This window comes from Andrographis paniculata, unplaced genomic scaffold, assembly GCF_009805555.1.
Source record: "Andrographis paniculata isolate CXL003 unplaced genomic scaffold, ASM980555v1 Contig30END, whole genome shotgun sequence".
In the NCBI taxonomy this organism is placed as follows: Eukaryota; Viridiplantae; Streptophyta; class Magnoliopsida; order Lamiales; family Acanthaceae; genus Andrographis; species Andrographis paniculata.
In genome coordinates, this window is record NW_026137563.1 from 3,524,356 (window position 1) to 3,551,082 (window position 26,727).

General features: G+C 39.3%; 5 protein-coding genes across 16 annotated transcripts; 3 read left to right on the forward strand and 2 right to left on the reverse strand.

Annotated features, from left to right (window-relative positions):
- The first annotated feature begins 1,005 nt into the window (after positions 1–1,005).
- LOC127246457 (uncharacterized) lies at positions 1,006–5,623 on the forward strand. Of its 10 annotated transcripts, none has more exons than XM_051267860.1 (10): positions 1,006–1,143; positions 1,206–1,409; positions 1,814–1,904; positions 2,011–2,050; positions 2,156–2,215; positions 2,998–3,159; positions 3,759–3,832; positions 3,904–4,007; positions 4,126–4,191; positions 4,927–5,623. In XM_051267860.1, the coding sequence occupies exons 6-10, from the start codon at positions 3,092–3,094 to the stop codon at positions 5,194–5,196; spliced, it is 582 nt and encodes a 193-aa protein (XP_051123817.1). In that variant the 5' UTR covers positions 1,006–1,143; positions 1,206–1,409; positions 1,814–1,904; positions 2,011–2,050; positions 2,156–2,215; positions 2,998–3,091; the 3' UTR covers positions 5,197–5,623. The 10 variants fall into 10 exon arrangements, with proteins under 10 accessions (XP_051123817.1, XP_051123818.1, XP_051123819.1 ...); XM_051267861.1 differs by adding an exon at positions 1,554–1,658 and having other exon boundaries at positions 1,086–1,409; XM_051267862.1 differs by adding an exon at positions 1,563–1,658 and having other exon boundaries at positions 1,086–1,409.
- Positions 5,624–7,900: 2,277 nt separating this feature from the next.
- LOC127246458 (probable alkaline/neutral invertase D) lies at positions 7,901–11,605 on the forward strand. Of its 3 annotated transcripts, XM_051267869.1 has the most exons (6): positions 7,901–8,305; positions 8,594–8,673; positions 9,260–9,704; positions 9,933–10,364; positions 10,458–11,016; positions 11,093–11,605. In XM_051267869.1, exons 3-6 carry the CDS (start codon positions 9,282–9,284, stop codon positions 11,386–11,388), a joined length of 1,710 nt encoding a protein of 569 aa, XP_051123826.1. In that variant the 5' UTR covers positions 7,901–8,305; positions 8,594–8,673; positions 9,260–9,281; the 3' UTR covers positions 11,389–11,605. The 3 variants fall into 3 exon arrangements, with proteins under 3 accessions (XP_051123826.1, XP_051123825.1, XP_051123827.1); XM_051267868.1 differs by lacking the exon at positions 8,594–8,673 and having other exon boundaries at positions 7,903–8,305; XM_051267870.1 differs by lacking the exons at positions 7,901–8,305; positions 8,594–8,673 and adding an exon at positions 8,767–9,049.
- A 476-nt stretch (positions 11,606–12,081) lies between these two features.
- On the forward strand, positions 12,082–14,483 carry LOC127246460 (transcription factor TCP23-like). Its single transcript, XM_051267873.1, has one exon. It carries the CDS (start codon positions 13,104–13,106, stop codon positions 14,361–14,363), a length of 1,260 nt encoding a protein of 419 aa, XP_051123830.1. The 5' UTR covers positions 12,082–13,103; the 3' UTR covers positions 14,364–14,483.
- A 2,212-nt stretch (positions 14,484–16,695) lies between these two features.
- Positions 16,696–18,778, reverse strand: LOC127246461 (uncharacterized; the record flags this gene model as incomplete). Its single annotated transcript, XM_051267874.1, has 2 exons — positions 16,696–17,115; positions 18,544–18,778. Coding segments are annotated over 2 exons (453 nt in total), but the record flags the coding sequence as incomplete, so codon positions are not given.
- A 235-nt stretch (positions 18,779–19,013) lies between these two features.
- LOC127246459 (uncharacterized) lies at positions 19,014–22,589 on the reverse strand. Its single transcript, XM_051267872.1, has 5 exons — positions 21,701–22,589; positions 20,624–21,079; positions 19,866–20,243; positions 19,721–19,788; positions 19,014–19,561 (listed from the first exon to the last, which is right to left on the reverse strand). The coding sequence occupies exons 1-5, from the start codon at positions 22,304–22,306 to the stop codon at positions 19,366–19,368; spliced, it is 1,704 nt and encodes a 567-aa protein (XP_051123829.1). The 5' UTR covers positions 22,307–22,589; the 3' UTR covers positions 19,014–19,365.
- Positions 22,590–26,727: the final 4,138 nt, after the last annotated feature.

Consider the following 26,727-nt stretch of genomic DNA (forward strand, 5'->3'; position numbering starts at 1 on the left):
GTTAGCTGGAAAAAGATAATAATACAAATTTAGGACAAGTGATGTTTGGTTATTTTTGTCGCCAAGCTTGTTTGTTTACATTTATATATGCGTTTTGAAATTAAGTATACTGATCGATGATGCATCAGGCTAGGCATCGATCACTAATTGGACAAAGGTAAAGCCGTACGTACGTGCTGCAAATCGACTTTAATAATTAATTTTGCGCACATTACCAACATATATCATTTATTTAACTCTATTATATAATTGGAGATATTTTCCAACATTCTTACGTCATACAGTTTTCTTTAGTGGCCTGAATATTTTGTTTAATTAGGTTGTGGGATTTAACTGTGGCAGACACCAATAAATAAATTGTTACTGGGAATTCAGAGTGTGGGGCGCAGCAGTTGACTGCGAGTCAACCCGAATTACTAGTGGAACACACATCTAGATTAGATTAGATTTGACACCATCACTACTCACTCTTTTTTAAAAAAATAAAATAAAATATCAATGCGGAGATAATGAAATCAAGTGGATCTGAGAGTCTCTTTTGAGATTTTAGTTCGAGAAGAGAAGAGGAATCCAATTCCCAGTGATAATCATATATAATGATGGTAGGTTGGGTCTAAGATAGAAATAGGATGAAGTAACTAATTAATGGGGTGGAAAGCTTGTAAACGACTTACCCTAATTGAGCAACAATTTGGCCTGCCTGTCCGAAGTTGACACTCACCCACCTTCCTAATTATGATTCTTTCATTCATACAAGAAAGTATTATTAGTATTATGTATCATTCATTCTCTAAACAAGATGATTTTATTTCAGATCCAACATTCAATTTAGAATGCTACCTTGTCTTGTCATCCCCACTCATTTAATATAAGTAATTGTGTCCATTCAACATTCACACGTACATCATTCTTCCAATAATATATATGCTTTCAAAATTCAATCATTCCTTGTCATTACTAATATTATTATTATTATTCAAAAGTATTGAAATGTTACAGTCAGCCCAACTTGATTCAGCATCGGCCCATTTAATTAGTGAATTGGGCTTTCCCTTTCTTTCTTTCTTCTTCGCATCCTCTTCTGTCCTTCTCCTTCCCTCTTTCTTCTTCTACGTTGTGCCTCCGCCGCCCGCTGGAACATCGGTGAGTTCGTTTTCTTTACTTCTCTTTGTTTTTTTCCCCTTCTGATTCTTCCTCTGCGGTAGTGGTGGGGTAGGATTTGTAGGTTTGGTTTTCGAATGGTGAACGCACAGTAAAATAATGTGAAAATCGCACGAACAAACACAGCCAAATTTGAAACCTAATTTACTCGAGCCGCTTCTCTCCCTCACGGCCTCACCCCGACTCCGACGCCGCCCTCTTCCTCAACCGCGCGGCGTCCAACACCCGACCGGGCGTCGAATTTTCCGGTATGTTTTCCTTATTTTCATTTAAAGCGTTGAGATTTTTGTATTGAAAGTTCTCGACTCGTTAGGCTTCAGTCTTATAGTGTTCCATGTTGTTAAATTTATGGAGGTTAACACCTCCAATAAGTGATTTACATTCTCTTAAAGCACTCGTAGGATGTAGTTTTTTACTTCCCCAACGGGATCTCAATGCGATTGGCGAGTTCTTTGGCGATTAAAACCCAAAATCGTGGTCGGGGTAGCGTATCCATGGTTGGTGCAAATATATTTATATTTTGTTCAGAAAATGGCATAATGGTCGTCCGTCTATGTTGTAGATTTTTGTTCAAATTTCTATGTTAATAAAATATGAATGAAAACAAAGAAATTATATTGTTTGTCTAATATTATTTACTTTGTAATTGTAGCCATGTCTCGACACCAATCCAACAAGGTTCATCTACGGTTCCTACAATGGTTATCATTTGATTAGTTTGATGGGAATCTTATTTGTTAATTGTGAGATTGAATCAAAATTTTAAGATTTGTATTTCATAGTTGTATCTAGTTTAGCCACTTACTTTTATTTTACATATATTGATATTTGAAATCATTATTTTTGCAGATTTTTAAGGCTGAGGGCATAACCCTTCTATGATGGTTTGGTAGTTTATTTTTAGTATTTACATTCTTCTCTTGAGCTATAGTTGTATTTATATATATTTAGATATACAGATACTAATATATGTATATACTATTTATATTTACAGATTTTCAAGACTAAAGGTGTAATCCTTTGATGAAATTATTGGTTTGGTAGCTTATTCTGGGTACTTACTTTCTTCTTGTGATCTCTAGTTGTATTTAATTAATATTTTGGTATACAGATACCATATGTATATACTTTTAATATTTGCAGATTTTCGGCATTAAAAATGTGATCCTTTGATGCATTCTTGGTGGGATAGTGTGTCTTGACTTCTTGTTTTGAATAGATTATATTTTCATTTTCTTTTCATACATTGACAATTAGTAATTCTCTTTAACTTTATGTTGGATGAAGGGTTTTTATTTTATGTTGGATCAAATTTGAGTTGGTGAAGGTTTATTTGATGATTTATATTATGTTTTGAAGATTTATGTTGCGTTAGTGAAGGTTTTATTTGTTCAATTTTATTGGGAGAAGTTGTTGATTGTTTAAGATGTTTGTAGTCTGTAGTTTGGCGGTATAATTATGCTATTTTGCATGTGATTTTTGGAGGTTGTATGCGATCTTAAAGGTGATTTGTAATTTATTTTGTTATGAGATGGTGTGATTTTTTATTTTGATTTTAATAATAATTTTTGCTTGTTTTAATAAAGAAAAAATTCAGACAAGCAAGCTCGAACGAGTTTAATCGAGTTGAATATGAACACGAGCTCAAATAGATAAATTTTTTAACAAGCCGAGCTCGAATAAGATGAACGAGCTGCCTTGTTCGTTAAGCTTAACAAACGAACACAAATACCTAAAATTCTATTCGGTTCGGCTCGTTAATCGCTCTAACAGTCATGCATTTATAAATATAACATCCTTATTAAGGTTTTCCTCTTCCTTTTTTTTTTTTGGCAGGAAGAAAAAATTTAAATAAATCTCTACTGCCGTCCTAATGTGGTAGCCTAGTTTCCCTCGGGAAGACGACAGCATTTCCCTTGGTGCAATAAAGATGGTGTTGGCCTCTGGAACTAATTCTTTTGCCAAAGAAATGGCCATTCGGAAGCGAATTGCAAACATGTACGCACGGTCTATGACCTTCAAGTTCCTGCATATGTTGGCTTCTCTTGAAAATGTTGAAACTTCATTTCCTTCTCTATTAATTGGGTTGCCTAATTTAATAGATCAACTGAATGCTAGCTTTCGCCCTTTAATTGGTCTTCATTATTTTTTTTCTATACTTCTCTCTTTCTTTAGTTTGGTTATATATTTTGATTTCCTGCAAACAAATTGGGGTTAATTTGACTTAGGGAAAAGCTATCTGATGATTTGTGATGAGAATGTGTACACTTTGAGAGTTTGGGTGTCAATTTCTTTTTAGAGTTTCTGATCTAAGATGTGTTAATGAAAGCTTAGAAATCAATTTTGTGGAGCATACGCATCAAAGTTTGAGAAATTATATTGATGAATTTCCCAAGAATCTAATGAGCAACCTTCATAAGAAGCATGTAAGCTCCAGTTAAAGTATTCTTTTTCCTTAAAATTTTTAATAATAATATGTTGGGGGAATAATATTTGGAACTTCCTTGCCCACACCCCAGTCATATGTCTCAGTTCTTGTCCTTCTCACGCCTTTATATTGGATGAAGGCTATTACGCCTAGCTTCTTGAATTTACAGATTTAATAAAAGAGAGGAGGATTTCCCATCCTTGAGGGAATACAATGACTACTTGGAAGAAGTCGAGGACATGAGTAAGTACTTTCTTATGTGGTATGCATTTTCGTATATTGGCTTTAGATAAATATTTGGTGTTTGCATACAGCCGTGAATTTAGTTGAAGGAATAGATGTCCTTGCTATTGAAGCAAGAATTGCTCAGTACCAGAAAGAGAATGCTGAACAAATCATGATTGCTCAAGCTCGCAAGGTTTGCTATTTCCTCTCATAAAGAACCGAACACAACTGTCGTTCTGTGCTAAATATTATCATACCTGACCTGGTATTTCATGTTTCCATCACATCCATGGTGTTTCTTGGTCAAATAGGCTGAGGAATATGCAGCTGCTTTGGCAGCAAGCAAAGGACAACTTCCTCAGACGGGTGTTGATCCTGTAAGTTGATCATTTCGTTTTAAGAAATTCTATATTGTACTTGTTATCTTTCTTTATTGAATTTATAGTAGTTTTACATGCCTCCATTCTCCTTATCTTTATTGAGTGCACGTCTCTCTAGCTCTGTCTTGTGAACTACTGAACATTGGTTATCAGCTAATGTGTTGCTTTACAAGTCTGATGGAAGTTACACTACCTGTTGTTTTATAACAAAACATGAAAAATCAGCGGTTTATGCCCTTGAACTGAAATATCCTTACTTTGGACGGTTGTAAGGACCTTTTAATGGTACAAGACTAGATAGTTATGGCATGAACCGACTCATATGCAACCTGTAGGGGAGAGAGAGAGAGAGAGAGAGAGAGAACTGTTTCTCTGTATCTAACAAATATAACAATACAAAGGCACATTGTTGCTGACACTCTTAGTTCCAACATTGAAAAATTCAAATAAAAATTTTTAACAGTAAAGAAAGAATCATGTCTTCCATAAACGGATAGTGCAGTGATTTGGATGTCTGAAACCTGTTTGTGAATTTGTGAGCATTAAAATATAATGTATATGTTCACTTTACCTGACGAGAAAGAAATTGTGAAAGTCGATTAAGCTCATTGATGCAGATGGCATGTTTTGACTTTGAGCTACAATGATATGAGTGTATATATTCTGTTTGGTCTCGCACTCAGTGGATTTCATCTTATTGAGCTTCCTTGCATATTTTCTTCTGGAATGCAGTCCTCAAGCTCCCAAGCGGGTACTAGCAGTGTTGCTCAGGGGCAGTATGCACCGGCAATTGCAGGGGCTGGAATTACTCAGCCACGTCCAGTTGGGGTAGGTCCTCAGCCAATTCCTCTTGGGTCCGGGCCAGACATGTTAGGGCATGAATATGAAGATGAAGAAACTATGAAAATGAGAGCAGAGAAGGCAGGGAGAGCTGGTGGGTGGAGTATAGAACTAAGCAAGAAAAGGGCTCAGGAAGAGGCGTTTGCCAGCATTTGGATATGATATGATATGATGATATTGTTGAGTTGAGAGAGCAATTTTGGGTGCTGCCGGCAAAGAATCTAGAGTTGCAAACGTTATTAATTGACTGTAGTAAACTCTACATACATGATAGTGAGGATGTCGATGTGATGGAGCCGAGGGAGGGAAGGAATTATTATTCCTGTTGGTTATACGACCAAGTATTTATGTCTCCCATATTCACAGCCTGATCATCATAATTGAATTTTGAAGAACAGAACAGAAGAAAGAATCTTGATTTGGTAAGTTTTGTATGTTTGTTTATAGGCTATGCAATGGCCACCTTCATTACTACAATATTCCCTCTCTGGTGTCGTATTCTTGTATAGAGTCTCTGATTTTAATGACCTTTACTCGATACTAGTAGTACTATTTTAGTGAAATAGAGTTGGATGGATGGATGGATGGATGGGCCTTCCATTGCTGTCTCCTTTTTTCTTTGTGTGGTCATACGCCCACCTCGCCTTGCTTCTTCTGGATAAGATCAATGAAAACGTATTCCAACAGACTAACCTGCTTTTCTCTCCCTCCAATCTCCATATGTCATATTCTTACAGACAGTTACAGTTAGTGTTTACTCTGAGCTCATTAATTATTTGGGTTCTCTTGGAATTGGAATGCTCCCTTCCTAATGAGAATGAAATCTATACAATCCAATCCAATCCAATCTTGCATTACATTTAGATTTTACAAGGATTGATTTATGATATTTCAGGCGCCCTCTCCTTCACTATCATCCACCTAATTTAATCAAATCAAAACTGGTGCAAATTATTCCTAATAACAAAGAATAAATAAAGTCGCTGTCTCTCCGTGTGACATTATAAATATAAATAGATACACACACAGACAGACAACTCGTGAATCATGACGATCACACATTACACACACAAATATATATATATATATATAATTAATAGAATATCTACCATACGAGCCAGCCGTGCGTAATGACGATCAATTTTAAAATTCAGAAATTTATAAATAACATTTGTTTTAGTCGAAAGCACTTTTCACAGATCCACTTTTAACTATCCATCCATCCATCATCAATGTTGTATTGTAAATTGTAATATACCGTAGATGATAGCAAATTCCAGCCAGCCAGGCTACCAAACCCTTAGGTGAGTGTGAGTGGTATGGGTTGGTGGGTTAGTTGGATGGTTAAGTCTAACCATATACATTAAATTTATTTACATGGATCTATAATTAATTAAACTCCATATGATTGATGCAGCATGAGTTGAGATAGTAGCTAAGCTAGCCAATTTGGAGGTCAATAATAATAATTAGTATTTGTTTAGATGAATCCGCCAGTCCCACGACCACTCACTCCCCTGCAGCGTTCATAGGCATAGGCATACATACACTATTTATTTGTTTATTTATTTATTTTGCAGCGTAAGTGGCCCCAGAGAGAGAGAGAGAGAGAGTTAATAATACATACATACATACATACATACATAGGTTGCACCGCTGGGTTGTCAGGCAGCCTTAATTAATTTGTTGAATACAGACATGAATCGGCCAAAGAAACATCAATTCAATTCTTACCTAAACCTCTCATCTCATCTCGTCTCATATACAAAAAAACACACAACAAACTCGTGTTCCACTTCCATCGCGATGGATACATCATCGCCATCATCACCGTATACATATACATATACGTATATACAGCCAGGAATAGACAAATGAAACTTAGGCTGTGGATCTTCTGCAATTGATTGATGACTGATGCAGGTGCACCCCACCCCGTATAGACACAGCGCTAGCAGGGCACGCCATCAACAGTACTTACTCATTTGGGCTCTCTCTCTCTCTCTCGACATTAGTATTACACAAATGTATGTTGACCAATTAAGATCATTTAATTAATAATAGTAATATGAACATTTAATTGAACACAAAGCAAGCATATATATGAATATGGGCAGTGATGGATGCAGGTACCCTCCCTCCCTGCCTGTACGTAGCTGATGATGCATGCCTGTCGTGTCGAATACTGGGAATTATGGTTTGACTTCTCTTCGGTTGAGAGGTTGTTAGTTGTTACGCTTAACTTAATTGGGAGGGAACAATCCTACCAAGAAGAAGAAGAAGAAGAAGGATACAGTTTGTTCGTTTGTTTCTTCTTATTAATCATTTTCTTTTAACAGTTTTAATTAATGCGAAGGTGGTGTTCAGTTTTGCCGTAACTACCTACTTGCTTGCTCTGGCTGCAGTGCAGTTGGGTCAATGTTTGTTGCGTTACAGAAGCAGTGTCGTGCCAACGTGCCCTGGGATTTAAATAATTTACTCACCACATGTTCACCCAATTGCTCCCCTTTTCTTTTACCCTACCGGACACGCTTTTGCACGACAGTCGCCAATTTGCAGCAAATAAGATTTCGTCAGATTACTTGGAAACACCCACTCACCCACCCCACCTCAAATATGCAACCCTCTTTACTCTATATATATATTTTTTTCTCCAATTAATCGCCGGAGATAAGAATATGCATTATTAATAGATATCGCCCGCAGGTACACCATTCTTATATTAAGAATTTCGTCTCAAGGAGAGCCATTACATTATTATCATCGTCTGCTCTGCTGAGGTGGCAGGCACCCTACCTTTGAATTTGATTGTCAAATTCTTGAGTCAATAGATTAGGATTGGGTTGAGTACAGTTCATGTAGTATTCCTTGGGTCTGGGTTTGGGTCATTGATGGTGGGAGATTAAAAGGAACATGGTTTGGTTGGTGGGCGAGGAAAGACCACTTTGGAACAAACAAGACAAAGAAGAGGACGACTGACTTTTTTATTTGGATATTTTTTCGGCCGCTTTCTTTATTTATTTATGTATTTATTTATTTCATCTTTTCTCTCTCACGCATCGTTTCCTCTTTTTGACTGTCCCTCCGTCCAGTTGGTTGGGTCCTTCCCTTCCTTGCTCTCTCTCTATAAATTTGTGCTCCGCCAACATGATTCTCTTTCCTTCTTTCTCCAATTTTCCGGCGCAGGCGCTTCTCTGTTGTTTTTCCGTCCGGCAATCTTTCGCCGGAATATTAATTCCTTATCTTCTCCCTGCGGGTATATATCTTCAAGGTCTGTTCTTTCTAGCTCTCTCTCTCTCTCTCTCTGTATCTGGATTTATCTTTAAACTATAGATCTGCTCTGCCTTTGGCTGATCGAAGCTTTCTGCGTGTGTTGACTCTTTTTGAATACTGATTATTTGTATGGCTCTTACATTTACACTGCACCCATCAGCATCATTTGAAACTTATGTGTCTGTCTGTATCCGCCTCTCTTGGGCTACGGTTAAGGGATCTTGCAAAACCCACCCCGTTGTGGCTTTTGCATTCTAATAATGTGGGTTCTTTCTTGTTATTTCAGCTTGCAAACATTCTCTAATTTTTCAGCCTTCTATCGGGGGATGGTGGTGGGGTCTAAAGAAGCGATCTTTCACCTCCTGAGTACTTGATTCTTGTCTTTTAATTTTCCCTTTTCGAAAAGATAGATATTCTTTCGTCAATTTTCTATTTTCTGTGGAGTAGGTGAGATTTTAGGTTTTCTCAGATACAGTCTCCTGAATACGCTTAGCTTTTATATTCCACTTTTTTGAGGTCGACCGAGCTGAGATATTTAACAGGACCAATCGTATTTATTGACCCAGTAGCAGTGTGAATCCACCTTTATGCTCCCTCTCCTTCTATTTCCATTTATCACGTTTTAACTGCCGTCAAAATTATCGACCTTGCCATAAATCTTGTTTGATGTATAACGGTCTTAAAAAGTGGACGAGAATGTGACTTGGTTGCCAACAAGCAAAGATTTCTGTAACCTTCTGTGGTGTGCTATTTGTGATTTACATTTCCTATTTTGGTTTTTGGAACTTGATTTTTGTGCAAAGTTTCCCTTTCTTTCAACTATTTTCTTTCTTTTTGCATTACACAGATTAAGACTATGTATATTCTGTGCTGATTGGGATTTTTAGGAGTAAGAACATATGCAAGAGTACCTGTGGCGTGCATTTGTGTCTGATGAATTTTGGTTGTGCAGTTGAACACAGGAGCAGAGTATTATGGACGGTGTTAAGGTTATGTCTGATTGTGTGAAAGGAGGAATGGACGGTACAAAAGAGACAGGACTTAAAAATGTGAGTTCCCACTGCTCTATTTCTGAAATGGACGACTTTGATCTCACAAAGCTACTTGAGAAGCCCAGAATCAACATAGAGAGGCAGAGATCATTTGATGAGAGATCTCTTAGTGAATTGTCAGTTGGCTTGTCTAGAGTTTTGGATAATAATGAGTTCACGTATTCTCCTGGGAGGTCTGCTTTGAACACCCCTGTGTCTTCTGCTCGGAATTCTTTTGAGCCACATCCAATTGTTGCCGATGCTTGGGAAGCCCTCCGACAGTCCCTTGTGTACTTTCGGGGCCAACCAGTCGGGACAATTGCTGCTATTGATCACTCATCAGAGGAGGTCTTAAATTATGATCAGGTAAACAGATGGTCTTTCTGCCATTAAATCTGCTTTCTGCAATCAAGCATTCAATTCAAATTTTGCTACCGATTGATGGTTGACTTTAGTTTACATTGCAGTAGTTTTATGATTAGGTCAAAATTTGAACTTTAGCACCAAAACCTATCAGAAGAATGGGTCACGGTATAACCTATTGCTTCTAAAGAGTGGGCTTTTCAGAGTGTAAATAGCTTACAATCATTGCAGGTTTTTGTTCGTGATTTTGTGCCAAGTGCACTGGCTTTCTTAATGAATGGTGAGCCAGAAATAGTTAAAAACTTCTTACTGAAGACACTTCATCTTCAAGGATGGGAAAAAAGAATTGATAGATTCAAACTCGGGGAGGGTGTTATGCCAGCTAGTTTCAAAGTTCTTCATGATCCAGTTCGCAAGACAGATACCATAGTGGCAGATTTTGGTGAGACTGCAATTGGAAGGGTAGCTCCGGTTGATTCTGGCTTCTGGTGGATAATTCTGCTCCGAGCATACACAAAGTCTACTGGAGACTTGTCTCTGGCAGAAACACCAGACTGCCAAAAGGGAATGAGACTTATACTGGCCTTGTGTCTGTCGGAGGGTTTTGACACATTTCCGACATTGCTCTGTGCTGATGGTTGTTCAATGATTGATCGAAGAATGGTAAGTGACCTTCAAGCTCTCCTCAAGCACAATGCTCTTGTTCCATTCGTCAATACAAAAATTCAAATCTTGAAAACTACTTTTATTTGACAGGGAATATATGGGTACCCAATCGAGATTCAAGCACTCTTCTTTATGGCATTGAGATGTGCACTGGCAATGTTAAAGCATGATGCAGAAGGCAAAGAATTCATCGAGAGGATTGTGAAGCGTTTGCATGCCTTGAGTTATCACATGAGAAGCTACTTTTGGCTTGATTTTCAACAATTGAACGACATATATCGCTACAAAACTGAAGAATACTCTCATACGGCTGTTAATAAGTTTAATGTTATTCCTGACTCAATCCCTGAGTGGGTGTTTGATTTCATGCCCATGCGCGGTGGCTATTTTATTGGAAATGTTAGTCCGGCAAGGATGGACTTTAGATGGTTTGCCTTGGGTAACTGTGTTGCAATATTGTGTTCTCTTGCCACTCCAGAGCAAGCTTCTGCTATTATGGACCTTATTGAAGAAAGGTGGGAGGAGCTGGTCGGGGAAATGCCTCTGAAGATAGCTTATCCTGCTATTGAAAGTCACGAGTGGCGAATCGTGACAGGCTGTGATCCGAAGAATACGAGATGGAGTTATCACAATGGAGGATCTTGGCCAGGTTCTTTTCATTGCCTTTTATACTCTGTGATGTTCTTGTATGTTGTGACATGACATTGTTTTGCATGTGGTTCCAGTCCTTCTATGGTTGCTTACAGCTGCGTGCATCAAGACGGGGCGCCCGCAAATTGCAAGACGGGCCATCGATCTTGCAGAGAGCCGATTGCTGAAGGATGGGTGGCCTGAATATTACGACGGGAAGCTGGGAAGATACATAGGGAAGCAAGCTAGAAAATACCAGACTTGGTCCATCGCGGGGTATCTGGTGGCGAAGATGATGTTGGAGGATCCCTCGCATTTGGGGATGATCTCTCTGGAGGAGGACAAGCAGATGAAGCCCGTTATGAAGCGGTCGTCGTCGTGGACTTGCTGAATGACATGAAATGTAATTCGAGCAAAATGTGAAAACTCCAAATTGTTTTGCTTGCAAAAACCCTCGAGACAGTACCAGCTCTGTAGTTTGATCATTCCTTTCTATTTCTTGTATGTATATTAATGCCTGCCTGTCTGTCTGGTAATGGTAAAGACTCTAATCTTTCCCTTTGCAATAATAAATACTAAAAAAAAAAAAAAAAGGCAATTTTTATTTTTATTTTTGTTTAAAGATAGTATTTTTATTTTTTACCGAGTTAACCAAGAATCTGAGGTTACTGCAATGAATATTATTACGTGGCTGTGATGGGGTAGGTGAGGGGGCTTAAAGCAAGACTGATACATATGCATACAAACGTGTTAGTATATAAATATATATATATATATAGGAAAGGTAGGAGGGAAAGGTTGGTGTGTGGGAACGTGAGGCATGCTGCTTGAATATAATACTCCTTATTACATACATGGACTGGTGAGACTTGAAAGTGACATCTCATTGTCACTTGGAAACAAATAATAATAGTAATAAAAGATGCAAGTGTGTGTGTGTGTGTGTGAATGAGGGGGGATTCTCACATCATATCATAACTTGCAGGTTATTTGTTTTAAGTTTATTACACACATACACTGGAGCTAATACAGTAGAGTAGTGTATTGTATTGTATGTATGCTTGCTTGTCTTGTCCTGTTGCTCGCACGCATTCGCATAACCATAACCAGCAGGCAGTTGCAGTTGATTCACTCACTCCATTATTATTTGAGAGCGGTGAATCAATACCCCAATACAAACAGCCGACATTTAATTTAGCGAGCGAATTGGAAGAACCCACCACATTTTCCATTCCTGTTTTCTTGGTTCAAATTTTCTCTCTTAGATACCTATGCGCACACCACCTCCTCTCCTCTGTGTCTCTCTAACTTGATCTTTTTCTTCATCAAGTTACTGTTACTTCAATCATCATTTATGCAGAGTAAGACTGACTCATAATAGAGTCATGAATCACTTTGAAAGTGGCTCGGAGGAGATGGGTAGATGATATTGGAGTAATTCATGAGATGGATGGTCAATGATTGCCAACAAAAATACGTTTCTTTAATTTAATTCCGGAACAACTTAGGACCTGCCTTCTTCCTCTCTTATATTATTATTATAGTCGTACTATTATTTGTCTTCAGCCAGCGAGCGAGCAAGCAAGACTCCATCAGCTGCCACCCCATCTCACCGATTTGATTTGATTTGATTCTTGTGTTTAGAATTTTGATTGATTGATTGATACTAGTATCAGCACTAGTACCACCACAGCCTCACTCAGACTCAGACTCAGACTCACACCAGTCAACGGCAAAGAGAAGGAGATATATAGAGAGAGAGAGAGAAGCCACCTATTCCCACTTGCTCAAAATACTCACACACCACAGTACAGCACAACACAAGGTCCTAACTTCTTCCTTGCTTGGCTCCTTTTCTTTTCTTTTTTTTTTTCTTTCCAAAAGAAAAGAAAAGAGATCAACATCATACATACATAATACTTTTCTTCTCCGCTCTCTGCAATCTTGGCGAATTGGTTGGGACAATGTTTGCTGCCTGCTGCTACTACTTCTTCTACTGCCCAATAAGAAGAAGAAGAAGAAGACTCTCTTCAACTTCAACTTCCCTCCCCAACAACTAATTAACTAACCACAAACAAACTCCACCTCATCCTTCATCCACTTATCATGGAATTTATGGAGTCCGCACATACCAAGAATCCCGGAGGAGGAAATACTATTACTAATACTAGTACTAATGGCACTGGCAACTCAGATCACCATGAAGCATCCGCCGCCGCTGCAGCCTCCTCCCTGCAACTCGCCTCCCCACGCCACCGCCTTCACCACCAAAGTCAACCCGAAACCGGTTCAGCCCCAGCCCCAGCCCCACCTTCCCTGCACGGCCCCTTCATGGGCTCCATCTCCATCTCCAGAACCCTAGCCCACTCCTCTTCTTCCTCTCCCTCTCCATCCTCCTCTAACGCCAACGCCAACAACAACGATGACGCCAGCAACAACCACCACAACCATAACCTTAATAATAACAAAGTGGCGACGGCAAAGAAACCCTCCAAAGATCGCCACACCAAGGTGGACGGCCGAGGGCGGCGCATACGCATGCCCGCCTTATGCGCCGCCCGCGTCTTTCAGCTTACAAGAGAATTGGGCCACAAGTCCGACGGCGAAACCATTGAGTGGTTGCTACACCAATCCGAACCCGCCATCCTAGCCGCCACCGGCACAGGCACTATTCCAGCCAACTTCTCCACCCTCAACGTCTCCTTGCGCAGGAGCGGCACCACCATCTCCGCTCCACCCTCCAAATCCGCCCCTCTCTTCCCCGGCGGCATGCTGGGCTTCCACCACCATCAGCTCACCTCCAATTCCTCTTTCGGCGCCCAAGACCCCGATGAGAATTTCATCAAGAAACGCTTCAGAGAGGATACAAGCGGTGCAACCTCGCCTAAGCCAACTCACGACCAAGAATCGGGATCAGACCCTAAATCCGGATCTTCTCAGCCCTCGAATTTTATACCGGCTCCCGCTATGTGGGCTGTGGCCCCTGCCGCTGCAAACGTTGGGAACGCCTTCTGGATGCTTCCGGTTACCGGAGGCGGCGCCGCCACGGCGCCAGTAGGACAGCAAGAGTGGCCGTACAAGGCATCTTCTATACAAAGAATTGGCGGGTTCGAGTTCCCTGGAGCAGGGCGTTTCAACCCCGTTCAGCTAGCAGCGGGATCAATGGTGCTGCAGCAGCCACAGCCACAGCCGGGCTTAGGCGTTACGGAAACAAACATGGGAATGCTGGCTTCAATCAATGCATACAATAGTGGCCACAGTAGGATTGACTTGGGCATGAATTTGGAGCATCAACACCACCAGAGTCAGCCCCAGTCCCAGCGCAGCGACAGCGGCGATGAAAACCCTAAAGATGATTCCTTATAAAATATTCAAGTTTGCACAAACTTTCTGTATTATTCTGGGATTTAATTTCTTGGATCAATGATTGCAGTACTATTCTTATCCATCAATCTTTTCTGAAAACCAGGTTAAAATTTCCAATTATGTGCATACATAATTTAATCGTATCTGTTGCTGTCAAGTTCAATTCCATATTTCAACTGTCATGATTACATTACAGCTACCTATCTTTCAAAGAAAGAGGATTGGATCTCTCAAATAATTCGTCGGTCTTATCATCATTTTGGGGATCATACAGTTAGCGGAGTACTATTGTTGCCTTCAAAGCGGAAAGAAATTAGAATGGGGTGTGTTACAGCGATATGAATCTTTTGCCCGTTTTGCTGCAGATTATTAGTTTCAGGCGAAAATTGATCGATTCTTGGTAAGTGTGAGAGTATGGGTTGTGACTAGTGAGCTGTAATGCATCCTCTCTCAATCTTGTTTAATAGTGGTCACTGCATTTTCTTCATTCATTCATTCTGTGCATTGTGCAGAAAAGTATGTGGTGAGATGGAGAGAGCAACTGGTTGGAGAAGAGTCTGCTGCTATAGTTGATTGACTTTTCTCCAGAGTGAGTAGGGACTACTAGACTACTAGAGGTGAGTGTCCTTTTCACCTTTACTGACGTGTACTTTTATGGGCTGGAAGGATAAGAAAAGTTTTACTATTGTTTAGCTTATCTGAAACATTGTGGATGGATGCCATTCATGCCGACACTTTTTTTTGTTATACATTGGTGCTCTAGATGGGATTGGCTAAACCTGGAAATTTAGTGTAACAGACCCGGAATATTGCCTTGGGATTATGTGTAGAGAGAGAGAGAGAGAGATGCTGGGCCATATTTCCCTTAAAAATGAGTGGGAATCAGAAACAGGACAAGCTTGTTCCTCCTTGGGATGATTCCAAAAGAAATACAATACAAGTTGTGATTCTTGCCAGATTTCACAATGTGTTTTGGAAGCACAAACTCAAGATACATACACCACCGAAGCCAGAAATGCAGATGCAAGTGGGTGGAGAGAAACAGGTCTTCTCATCTGTCGTTTTATCTATGTTTTATTTTATTATTATTTTTTAAGTAGAAAAGGTAATTTGTGAAGAGTGCAATAATTGAGGAGTGTGCACATGAAGATAGAGGGGAGGGGAATTAAAGAGGAATCGGTCCGGTCCGGCCGTCTCTAATTAGAGGAAAGCATGCTACTGCATTTTCATTCCCCATAGGTACTCTCTACTTAAATGGCAGGCAGGACCAAAGTATTGGATTCCCTCCCTCCTGCCAGGCCACTAATTATTATTATTATCATCTATCAAATTTTGCTTCAAGAATGGAAATGCAGGGATTTGATGAATATTCAGCAAGGCTGATATTTGGCATCACTGCACACCCCCCTCCATAATCTATCTATCCATCTATTAGTAGATATTCTAATCATTAACCAGCCTTTACTCATTAAAACTCACTTGTACTTCTTCACTTGTATCTCTTAGGGAACCTTTCTGACCCATTTTCTTTACTTTAATAGATGGCATGGCATGCAAGTAAAAAGGAGGACGCTGGTTGAGAAGTTTCTATTTCACGTACTCTTATATTTGAAGCAATTACCAAAAGAAAGAAAGGGCATTTTGAATAAGATATTGAGGGTGCCTCATAAATGTAGGAGATCATATGATATCGGTTGGAGTCTGAAGGTCAGGTCAGGTACGGGCAGGGCAAGGAAAATGGTTATGATGGTGAGTGCGGGGATGGAAGGATGGATGGATGGGGATATGAATGCCCAGTAGAGTACAATCCAGTCCAAGTCCAACCAATAAAATATCATGATGATGATAGTGAGTAAGTAGGGCCTCACCAGTCAGCCATTCCCAATGGGTTCAATCACTACCACATCCACATATGGCGGGGAATGGAATGGAATGGAATCAATCATATTTTTCTAATCGCCCACATGATTCACAACTTGCCATACAATTTTCCACCGACTTACTTTCTTCAAGAATGCCTTAGTGTTGGGCTTATCTGATTGATTCTGCAGTGCAGTGAAGAAAGAAGATGCAATAAATTCACATTTTAGCGACCACTGCCATGACAACTTTACATAAAAAAATATTTCCAACTGTCCACTAGCTAGCAGCAGCTATTAATCAGGCTTCCAAAACTGTGAAGAACAGTTGTGGGGAAAAAGAATGTAAAGGCAATGGATACTGCATAGCAGTTAACCGGGGGAAGCAGCAGCAATCTGTTGATTGTCCAGGAGCTGGCATTTAGCATTTGCTGCTGCCCAGTTGACAATAAAAAAAAAAAACATCAGTCGGATAGTTTAATTATACAAAGAATCTATTATCAAGCTCAGAAAGATGGCAACAGAGCGAGTCCAAACACAACACACAATTTTCTTTTGAAACATAACATTCTCAGCTTCAATCTACCCTACCATTCCAAACAGGCAATCTTATTATAGAAAAAGAAGAATGCATGCGCTCTCTGTTATTACAGTGAAAAAGTTATCAAAAATATCTCATCCTGAGGCAGTCTTCTTCTGCTGAAAGATGACTGCAAAGATGGGGACTCCAACACCAATGCTGAATGCTGAAAAGACACCAAGACTCATTTTTAGCTTTCGATTTGTCATCCTGTCCAAGTTGTACATGTGCTTTGCATGAAGGTAGTAGGGCTCGTCATGCCCATGTCCTCCTCCCATCTTCTTTACACTGGTTGAGTGAATGCTCCTGTTCACTGTAAACAATTCCACTTTTTCTGTGAATCAAATGTTTAAAGACATCGACCCAAGGCTGGAATTATCATTATTTTGAACAGCACCCCAGCTTCAAATTATAACTTCAAGTACTGGTCACATAAAGATTTAGCAAGCTGTCACAAGTGAATAGAGACACAAATCTACTTAAGTGAATTGAAAATAGCATCCCAGTGTCATTTTGATTATTTGATAGATTCTACAAGTAACAATTTTAATGCATTGTACATCATTTTACAACGATCAAGCATTCAAATCCAAGATTGATGCCAGCAGTTACATTACTTTTACTGAGGTCTCTGACATTTACCTATACAGACATAGTAACTGTTCAAATGTGAAAAAGAAAATGGCTTTAAAAGCAACATCTCCAAATCAGGCGTCAAGCTCATTTTCGTGTTTCAAGCCTTCTCTAATCCTTTCCTCAAGCACAACTCGTTAACATTTCTTCAGCATACAGATAAACACACGCATGAAATGTGCAACACAAATACAATGCCTACAATTCAATGCATAAAATCACAATTCAAAATGCACAAGTTTTACGGGTGTTCCTTCCATCTGCTCTCACAAGCAATCATTCCAAAGAAAACTACAAAATAAAAGATCTATTCTACACTAACTATTAATTGAATCCAAATATTGTATTACGTGTAGCAAAATAAACACAGCATGCAATTCAAACTTCCAAGCAAACGATTCCTACGTAAAGAAAATTAGCTGTCAAATGATGGGAAACAAGATCAAGAGAATTCTAAATGAGGGGAATTTCTTTCCAGCTATGGCCTATTGTGTATAGTTCCTGGCTCAGCTATTTCAGTAAACGGAAGTGCTCCTTGTTGGGGAATTTGAAGAATTAAGGGTTGAAAATCAATGTAAACAAACTGGATAATCCTTTTGTCACTGCTGCCAGGTTCACAAGGATTCAACTTTCAAATAATGCAAGACACTCAAACTTTTGATTGAAAGAAGATTTTGAACCTTCATATTATTATTGCTTGTTTGTGCATCAAAACGGACCAAAACATCTAAAATTTTGGGTGGTGCTGTTGGATTTAGCGCTGCCCGTAGAACACGCGACCCCGCCAAATCAGCCATACGGGAGGTATCATTAGGAACCTCCGCATCTCCATGGTCTCGAATAAACACCGATATCATTAGAATTAACAACCACCCTATCAGGGATAAATTTCATGCTAACGTATTCACTCGAAATGGAATTAAGACGATTTGTTTAGGGAAAAAATGAGGGTGCGGGGTATAAACGGATAACCCAGATCAATCTATCACTGATCTTCAAGATTTGAATTAAGATCCATGATATTGATAAAGAGAGGAAATGTAAACAAAAAGATAAAAGAGATCCCCAAAAAACGCAAGCAGTTCTGATCGAGCAAGTAAAGACAGACCTGATTTGGAAGAAATCGAGCCAGCAGAAGCGAGTAGCTTGGAAGCGCATGACCTCATTCCGGTGTTCATCGCCACAACACGACCTGACCTGGAAACAAAAGCAAGCAAGCAGCGTCGGAAACAACTTGTAAAAAACCAAGCCAAGAAAGAAACTGAAATAGCGAGAAGGAAGAATCGAGTCCGAAGGCGGAGGGAGAGGACAGGTCGCTTTGTAATTGTAGTTGTAATTGTAGGTTACTTGCTATTATTCCTCACTCTTCTTATTGGGCTCCCATCAATGGGCGATCGGCCCAATCAGTGTACATCTACTTAACGAAACTGAAATGCGGCCGGCCCATCAGAATTCAGAACCATGGCTTATCAGTTATCTAACCGTGTATGAGAGTGTGTGAAACAGAGTATGTGCCGTTACGATTTTAATTCAAATGAATAAATAGGAAATGGATGGTTTTGCAGGGAGATCAGATGCTAATATAAACAATATGACCTGTTTCTTACGAGTGAGTTTATCATTTCACCAGAAATATCTTTTACTAGGATAACATAACATGACAGCCACACACTGATACAGAAAACTTGGCTGCCGGGTCACCATAGTTTAAGGATGGAGATGGATCACCTCCCATGGGCAAAGAGCATGCACACACAACTAACTAACTACACTCAATTCTACATATAGAGATTAAAAGTGGTAGGGGATAATGCAAGATAGAAAAGAATGCTAACCCTATTTCAACATATGGACATAGCACATCAATGCAAAGCCAAGGATGGGAATACCAATAGCTAGCTAGTGTGGCATTAAAAAAGACTCGGTCTGTCTAGAATCCACCGACTCGAGTGATGAATGAATCTGGGAATGCCTTTGTGCCAGGCATCCATAAATTCCCATGATGTGGTAGTTGCAACATCTGCCCCTGATTACTCTTTGCACCATTCTCATCTCCACCATTCAAACTAGAAATTTCCTTCTTGCTCTTCACAAATTCGAAGAACTCTGCCACTTGGCGAGCATACCTGCACATTATGCAAGAATGCACCATAAATTTCCCCAAACACAGTTACATTACAGTAGCGCAATAAAATGTGAGGTTATTCCAATGTATAACTGAGAGCAAACAAATACCCATTACTATCATACACATTCTTGGACACATCTATTATCAGGTAACTTACTCTCGCTTGGCCTCAATGTCCCTGGTGAAATCAATGTCAGGCTCACAGTCGAGGACCAAAGCAGGAACCTGAGCAGTGTAAAATTGAAAATCAGTAGAAAAACAATGGGATGATGATCTCTGATTGTATAGAAAGAGCAGGGCACCTTTCGAATGCTTGAGTGCATATGATCACCATCCAGATAAAATACACGATCCCTTATATTGGGATGTAAAGACCAGTCAATGTCTAAGGGTAGCTTGCTCATGGACAGCACTCCATGATTCCCGCTTTGGAAGGGAAAAAGCCAGCTTTCATGTTTTTCATGCAAGCCTTGGAGATAATCAAGAGTGACTCCACCCTCCTCTGCTCGCTTACGCAACATCATACGCTTGTGGCAAGTATCAGGGCTAGCTCTAAGGTAGATAAACCCATCTGGAATAAGACCAGGCAAACTTGAAACAACCGGATCAAACCACGAGTCGTAGATGCTGATCTCCATCTCATTCATCCACTTAGCCTCATGAACAGCTCTCACAAACACCTTTATGTAGTGTAACAAACACAAAAATGAATCACAAAAGATAAAATGCACCCCTCTTTTATACACATACAGACACACACAGAAGCCTAGATTTTTAATCCAACAGCTTACAAAGTAGGATTTACAAGCAGGCCACTTTTCCCTAGATGTGCACCACAGGTTCAAACCATTTGAAAAACATGAATATATATATATATATATATATATATATTGCAACTGCCAAATGTGTTGCCTAAACCACTGACTTTGTGAAAGAGGTGGGATATGGATAGATACCTCAGAAGCATATGGTATAGTAAATAAGTTATGGTGGAAAAATGGTTAATTACAGTCAAGAGATGATACAAGCTTATGTCAAAATTTAAAAGAAGAAAATTTACCATCCTATCGCTGAAAATACTCCTTTCCATCAACCTGAGAGGCTTGATGCCGCCAGAAGACTCCCTCTCCTGCATAACTCTAGTAACAAAGACGTAATTTTGGAAGGTATATGCATATCTCTCAGGCTCAGCATAGAATGCATCTAATATGTTAAAGTGATCTGGACCAACATTCTGCCACTTGTCAATGGGTTCAGGAACTATCTCCACAAGATCTCTAAGCTCAAGTGTTTCATTAGCTATTCTTCGCAAAAATGTGGTTTTTCCTACACTAATATTTCCTTCAACACAAAGAGTGATCCGTTTCTTATTAGCAGTCTTCGGGCCATGTTGCTCCAGCTCTTCATCCACACTCTCCTTGATATATGTAGTTATGCTCTCAGCGTGATTTTTATGTATGATTCCTACTGAACTCTGTAGAAACTCCACCATCTTCTGACTAGATTGTCCGAGAAACTACAGCACCATTGCATGGGTTTAGAGCAAAACACAGACATATCTCTAGTTAACTATAATAAAAAACAGAAAATGCAGAACTTGCATAAGTGAGGTCAATGAATAACGTGAATAAAATATATTTATCTTCCATCATGGCCAAAACAATGCCATACTCGAATTGATCTGTTTGAATGGCTCCAACTGAACTGACGACAGTGCATCTAGCTAGCAATCCAAATGGATGGCAACTTAAGATAGAACAAATTTTGATTAAATATACATTTTCAAGAATTCAGTTCAGCAAATCCACATGACAACAATGCCTGCTAAGGATTGACTAGCTTAGAAAACAAACTAGTGTCCAATTTATGGGGAAGTCCAAGCTGCCAACTTAAACGATAGAAAGTAAGCTACACTGTAATGTCCTATGTAGACGTACTTGTGTCAAACTTCCAGAACACCTTATTCAGTATGCATATAAAACCCAAAATCCAGCAATGAACTAAAGATATTTAATCCAACTTTTGCCAAACTTTCAGTGAGAAACTACGAGGGCACACTGAAACACCACTTTATAGGCACCACTTCAAAATTCCAAGTAAACAATTGGGCACACTAATGAAATGTCAGTTTACATACCTTGTCCTTATAGAGTTGTTTGAGCTGTGCTACACCCTCAAAGCCTTTCTCTACCAGCTTCCTCAAATTCCTAGGCCCCACTCCAGGTATTGTCAACAAATCCGGACTCCGCACTACCGTCGATGATTCACTACTCCTCTGCCTCCGCTGCACCTTCGCTTTTACATTTTCCGCTTCATCCTCCGCCCCTAACAACGACTCATCACCACCCGTGTCCGCAACTCCGACATGTGTACAAAACCAGGTTCTGTAAGGTGCCCAAGAAGAAGCACCCAAATTACGCTGCTTGCGAACTATCCAAGCCCGAAAAGGCACTACACGGCCAGTGGCAACGCTATCAGTGGAGAAACTGCCGGGGGCCATTTTCCCTAGCCGGAGGGCGTTAGCAGCAGCTGCGGTGAAGTGGTTCCCTGGATGGTGAAGAGAGTGAGGCATGCGGAAGACGGCATGAGATAGAGACATGTTTTTTTGAACAATTGGTGCGCCGTTGCAAGAACGAAGAGAGGGAAGGGCAGCGTTGGAGAGAGATGGAAGAGAAGAATGATTAAGGATTAAAATAGATGGGGTGGAGGCAGGAGGGCATCCCAACATCACCAACTTGTGCATAGTGACTAGGGCGCATCTTACAACCCACGGTTCGTATAATAGAACTTGAGATACAGGAAGAACAGGGGAGGGGAGGAGGGTATTGTATGTAGTTGGTTTGTAGTATTGAGTATGAGATAACGCAGAGAGAGAGAGAGGAGCAGTGGAGAATACGGCCGCGGGAAATGAAGAGGGAAGGTTTTTGAGAATGAAGGGTTTTTGGGGAGTCGAGAGAATGAGCGAGCTAGGGTAGGGCCACAACTATACAACGTCTTTTAGGGTTGGAGGCTTGACTGCTGCTGCTGCTGTCTTTAGTTAGTTATACTTGTATATGCTCTTTTGGGTTATGTGTATTGTAGTATATTTGTATTGTATTGTATGGAAAGAAAATCCCTTCCCAGACGAGGCGACCAGTCCAGTCCCACACACACACAACGCAATCGAAACAGTATTAATATGTACACATTGTGGCAGTAATCTTGTTCACTTTCCACTCTATTCATTCGTTCGTTCGTTCCACAGGGTAAATCCTTATGTATGACAGCAATATGTAAGGCAGATTATTACTAGTACAGTAGAGTATTCTTTATAATATGTAAGGCCTGGCCGGCTGACAAGCTAAGGATCTAACTCTGAGGAAGAACAATTAAACTAATAAAGCATATAGATGAATGATAGTAAGCTCTCTCCCAGCCCAGCTGAGCTGCAACTGGAGGAGACTGAAGGCCAGGGCCTGAGCACAACAATTAATTCCATGAGATCGGATTGGAACTGGCAGGATCCCAATCCCAAAACTGGCCGCCTCAGGAACCCATGTCTCTCTCACTCCAACATGATGATAAACAATTTCTTGATAGAAGATAGGTTTGGGCTGATTTTGTGAGCTGGGCTGAAATTCGGCCTACAAAGGCCCTTTGCTAATTATTATTATTATTCTTGTGTTTGACAATATTCCTCCTCCCCTGCTCCCATAAATAATTTTTATAATTATTGTTGATGTAATTTTTTAACAATAAAAAGTAAAATTCGAAAAAATAAATGTTTGAGATTAGGAATCTCTAGACAGTACGATATATAGATAAACTAGGAAAAATAGAAACTACAGACTGAAAAATAAAACGGTGATCCCCAAGCAATTCTTTGAATTTGATGTCGATTGAAGATGGTTTCTTTAGATCATGAACAGACCTATTTAAAACCCGTGTCAACCGTCACAACCCTTCATATCCGCTCGTCAGTTGTAACTTCCCTCAACTGTCCAAAAACTGCTTTCCGCCGACCTGCACATGTCCGACCTCCGTGCCTGATCTTATCTTATCCAACCTTCGCGCCCGACCTTATCAGGTCCGACCTCCGAGCCCGACCTGATCATGTCCAACCTCAGTGTCCGACCTTATCAGGTCTGATCTCCGTGCCTGACCATTTTATGTCCGACCTCAGTGCCCCGACCTTATCAGATCTGATCTCCGTGCCTGACCTTATACTTCAGTTATCTTCCGAGGAAACTTTTTCCTTAATATCGAACTTATTCTTGAACTTCCTTTTTACTGTCCTACTATTGTTAATAGGCTCATTAGACTCTGTATCAATCCTTAACCCAATTTAATAGATCCATTCTCGAAAATCTACACATTAGTTTTCTCTTGCTCAACGACTATAATATTGATGCACGTTTGTATCATTCTATATGTTTTGCTGAATTAGTCAAAGATATTTGAGTGAAAATGTCACCTCAAGTACAGAGGAACATTACTCAATGTATAAAGAATTCCTTAACACAACACAGCACAGCGCACGAACTAATTGGGCTTCCACCATTTATTAATTTAGGGCTTATAATAATATATTTACTTCATAACACAACAATATGTATGCATATATATATATATATAAATTCATGTTTTGAAAACAATGGGTAGCTAGCTATAAACAAGTTCCATGTGACATTAGGTTCAAGTGAGGGACAGGTTTAGCATTATGCATATGTGTGGGTGTAATTAATTAAGGGTTTGAGTGGGTGAGCTGATGATCCATCCATCCATCCATCCATCCATCCATCGGTTGTTAAGTTAATAAATACTAATAATAAAAAGTGCCAAACTCTTAGGTACAAGTAACATGGATGGGTTCTTACACGGCCCTTCTAGAAGAATTACTTTTTTTTATATTTTATTTATTTATTTTTATTATAATTTCTTCTGTAAATTAAATAAGCAATTCCACAATAACTTTGAATCCAACGAGTATATTATGTAACCGTACGTACCAATCATTCTTGAAATTTCCTATATATAATATAATAGACGTTACAAGTAGGTAAAGAAATTAATGAGGTGGCGTGACCAATCACCAACCTCCAACCACCACCCCCTTTTCCGGGACCCCCCTTTATATAGATAGATAAACATTCATTATACATGTATGATGTATATCACTAAGTCAAGGCGAGGCGAGGATTGTATGTATGTATAGTATCTATCCATCCGAGTCAGTTTTTAAATGATTAATTTAAATAGTAAATACTCTCTCTCTCTCTCTCGTATAAAATTGCAATACTCTTTCCAAATCATAACGTATTTATTATATGATCCTCCTCTGCGAGCACGAGCACGAGCATGTGCATTTTGGTGGGAAAGAGAATCGCATAAATAATAGTAATATATTAGTTGCATAATGAAGTGCACAACATTAATTAATAGCTACCAACTTGCAATACTTGAGGGGCTTTGGCTTTATTGTACTTGTACAGTATTATTCTGGAAGAAAAAAAAAAAAAAAGAAAGAAAGACGAGATTCATTCAATATTATGAAATTCAAGATATATTAGTAGTAGTAGTAGTAGTAGTAGTATAATTTAGAAGATGAGATGAGATGAGATGAGATGCAATCGATCTAATCTGATCTGATCTGACCTGACCTGACCTGTTGGTGACTTACAAGTGGAAGTGGTTGCTTACAGTTAGAGAAAAGCAGGAAATGCCATGTGGATACGACTAGGAAGACGAGAGAGAGCTTAATTAATTAGGAGGAATCATATATATATATATATATATTATACATTTACAAATAAACATTATCCAAATCAAAAGAAATCAATCGAATTTCTCCCAGCCCACCTAGCTAGCTTGCTACTTAATTGCTACCCTATAACATAACTTAAAACGCTATCCTATCCTATCCAAATCCATATCCATATATACAATTCAAGATGCCTGCCTCGATCACTTGTTCACCTCTAATCAACATGACAATAACATACATCTATCTAACTAAAAGCATTTATTTATTTAGTTAGTTAGTTAAAGGAGGTAAAGGAAAATTATTGGGGGAGAGAAAGGGGTGGGGTGTAAAGACAATAACATAATTGGCACATGATGGATAGAATTAATTAAAGATGAGAAAATGATTAATAGAGCAATAAGTATGAACGAACACATATTACATAACACACACAGTCTGACTGTCTGAGAGAGAGAGAGAGAGAGAGAGAGAGGATGAGATGTTTGCTGTTTGTATGTATGGAAGATTTCAATTAATAAACAAGTCATTGTTTGACTGACTGACTGATTGATTGATTGATTATTGAAGAAGGAGTGGGGTGGGGTGGATTATTATGCTTGAGAAACAGGCAATGTTTGGCTGGCCTAAAATTCTTTTGTAGGATTCTAACAAGCTATATACACACTTTGATTAGATTAGACTAGACTAGGGTTGGGAATGCGTAGCTGGGTGGGTGCACATGATGAGGATGATCTCGATCCAACTTAACTTCATTTCTTATAGTATTTACCTGTATGTATATAATATCATCAACCTTCCATCACTCCACCAACCTTTAACTAACCACAGTCCTTTTTCATTTTTATTTCCTCCTCCTCCTCCTCCTCCTAGCCTTATCATCCCTGATCTCTCTCTCTCTCTCTCGCTCGCTCTCAGAAAGATATATACACTACAATACACTCCATTGCATATGATTATTAGTATTATTATCATAAATCCTTAATTATTAGTATTTTTTTTAAAGATTCGTTTACCTACCGTCCAAACACGCCACATGCATCTCTTAATTATAAAAGTATTGAAGATTGAATTTGCATTGGCTAACAATAGTATACATACAATTCAAGGGTGGGATGGGATGGAGAGGAATATGCAATTTTTATCATCTCATCTCATCTCTGTGCAACTTAACGCATTCTATCTATCTATCTATCTATCTATCTATCTGTAGGCTCGCTATAGAACCAGATTCCAAATATTATTATTATTATTATTATTATCATCATCATCATCATGTCACTGCTGCTATATATACTCTTTTAGAATGCAAGATCGAACACTATTAAGGTTATTATTTAAGTTAAAAGCTTGTTAAGATTTCAGATTTGTACTTGATTCAACGGCTGCAGGTTCGACCCACTAATCATAGAAATGACTTAGCT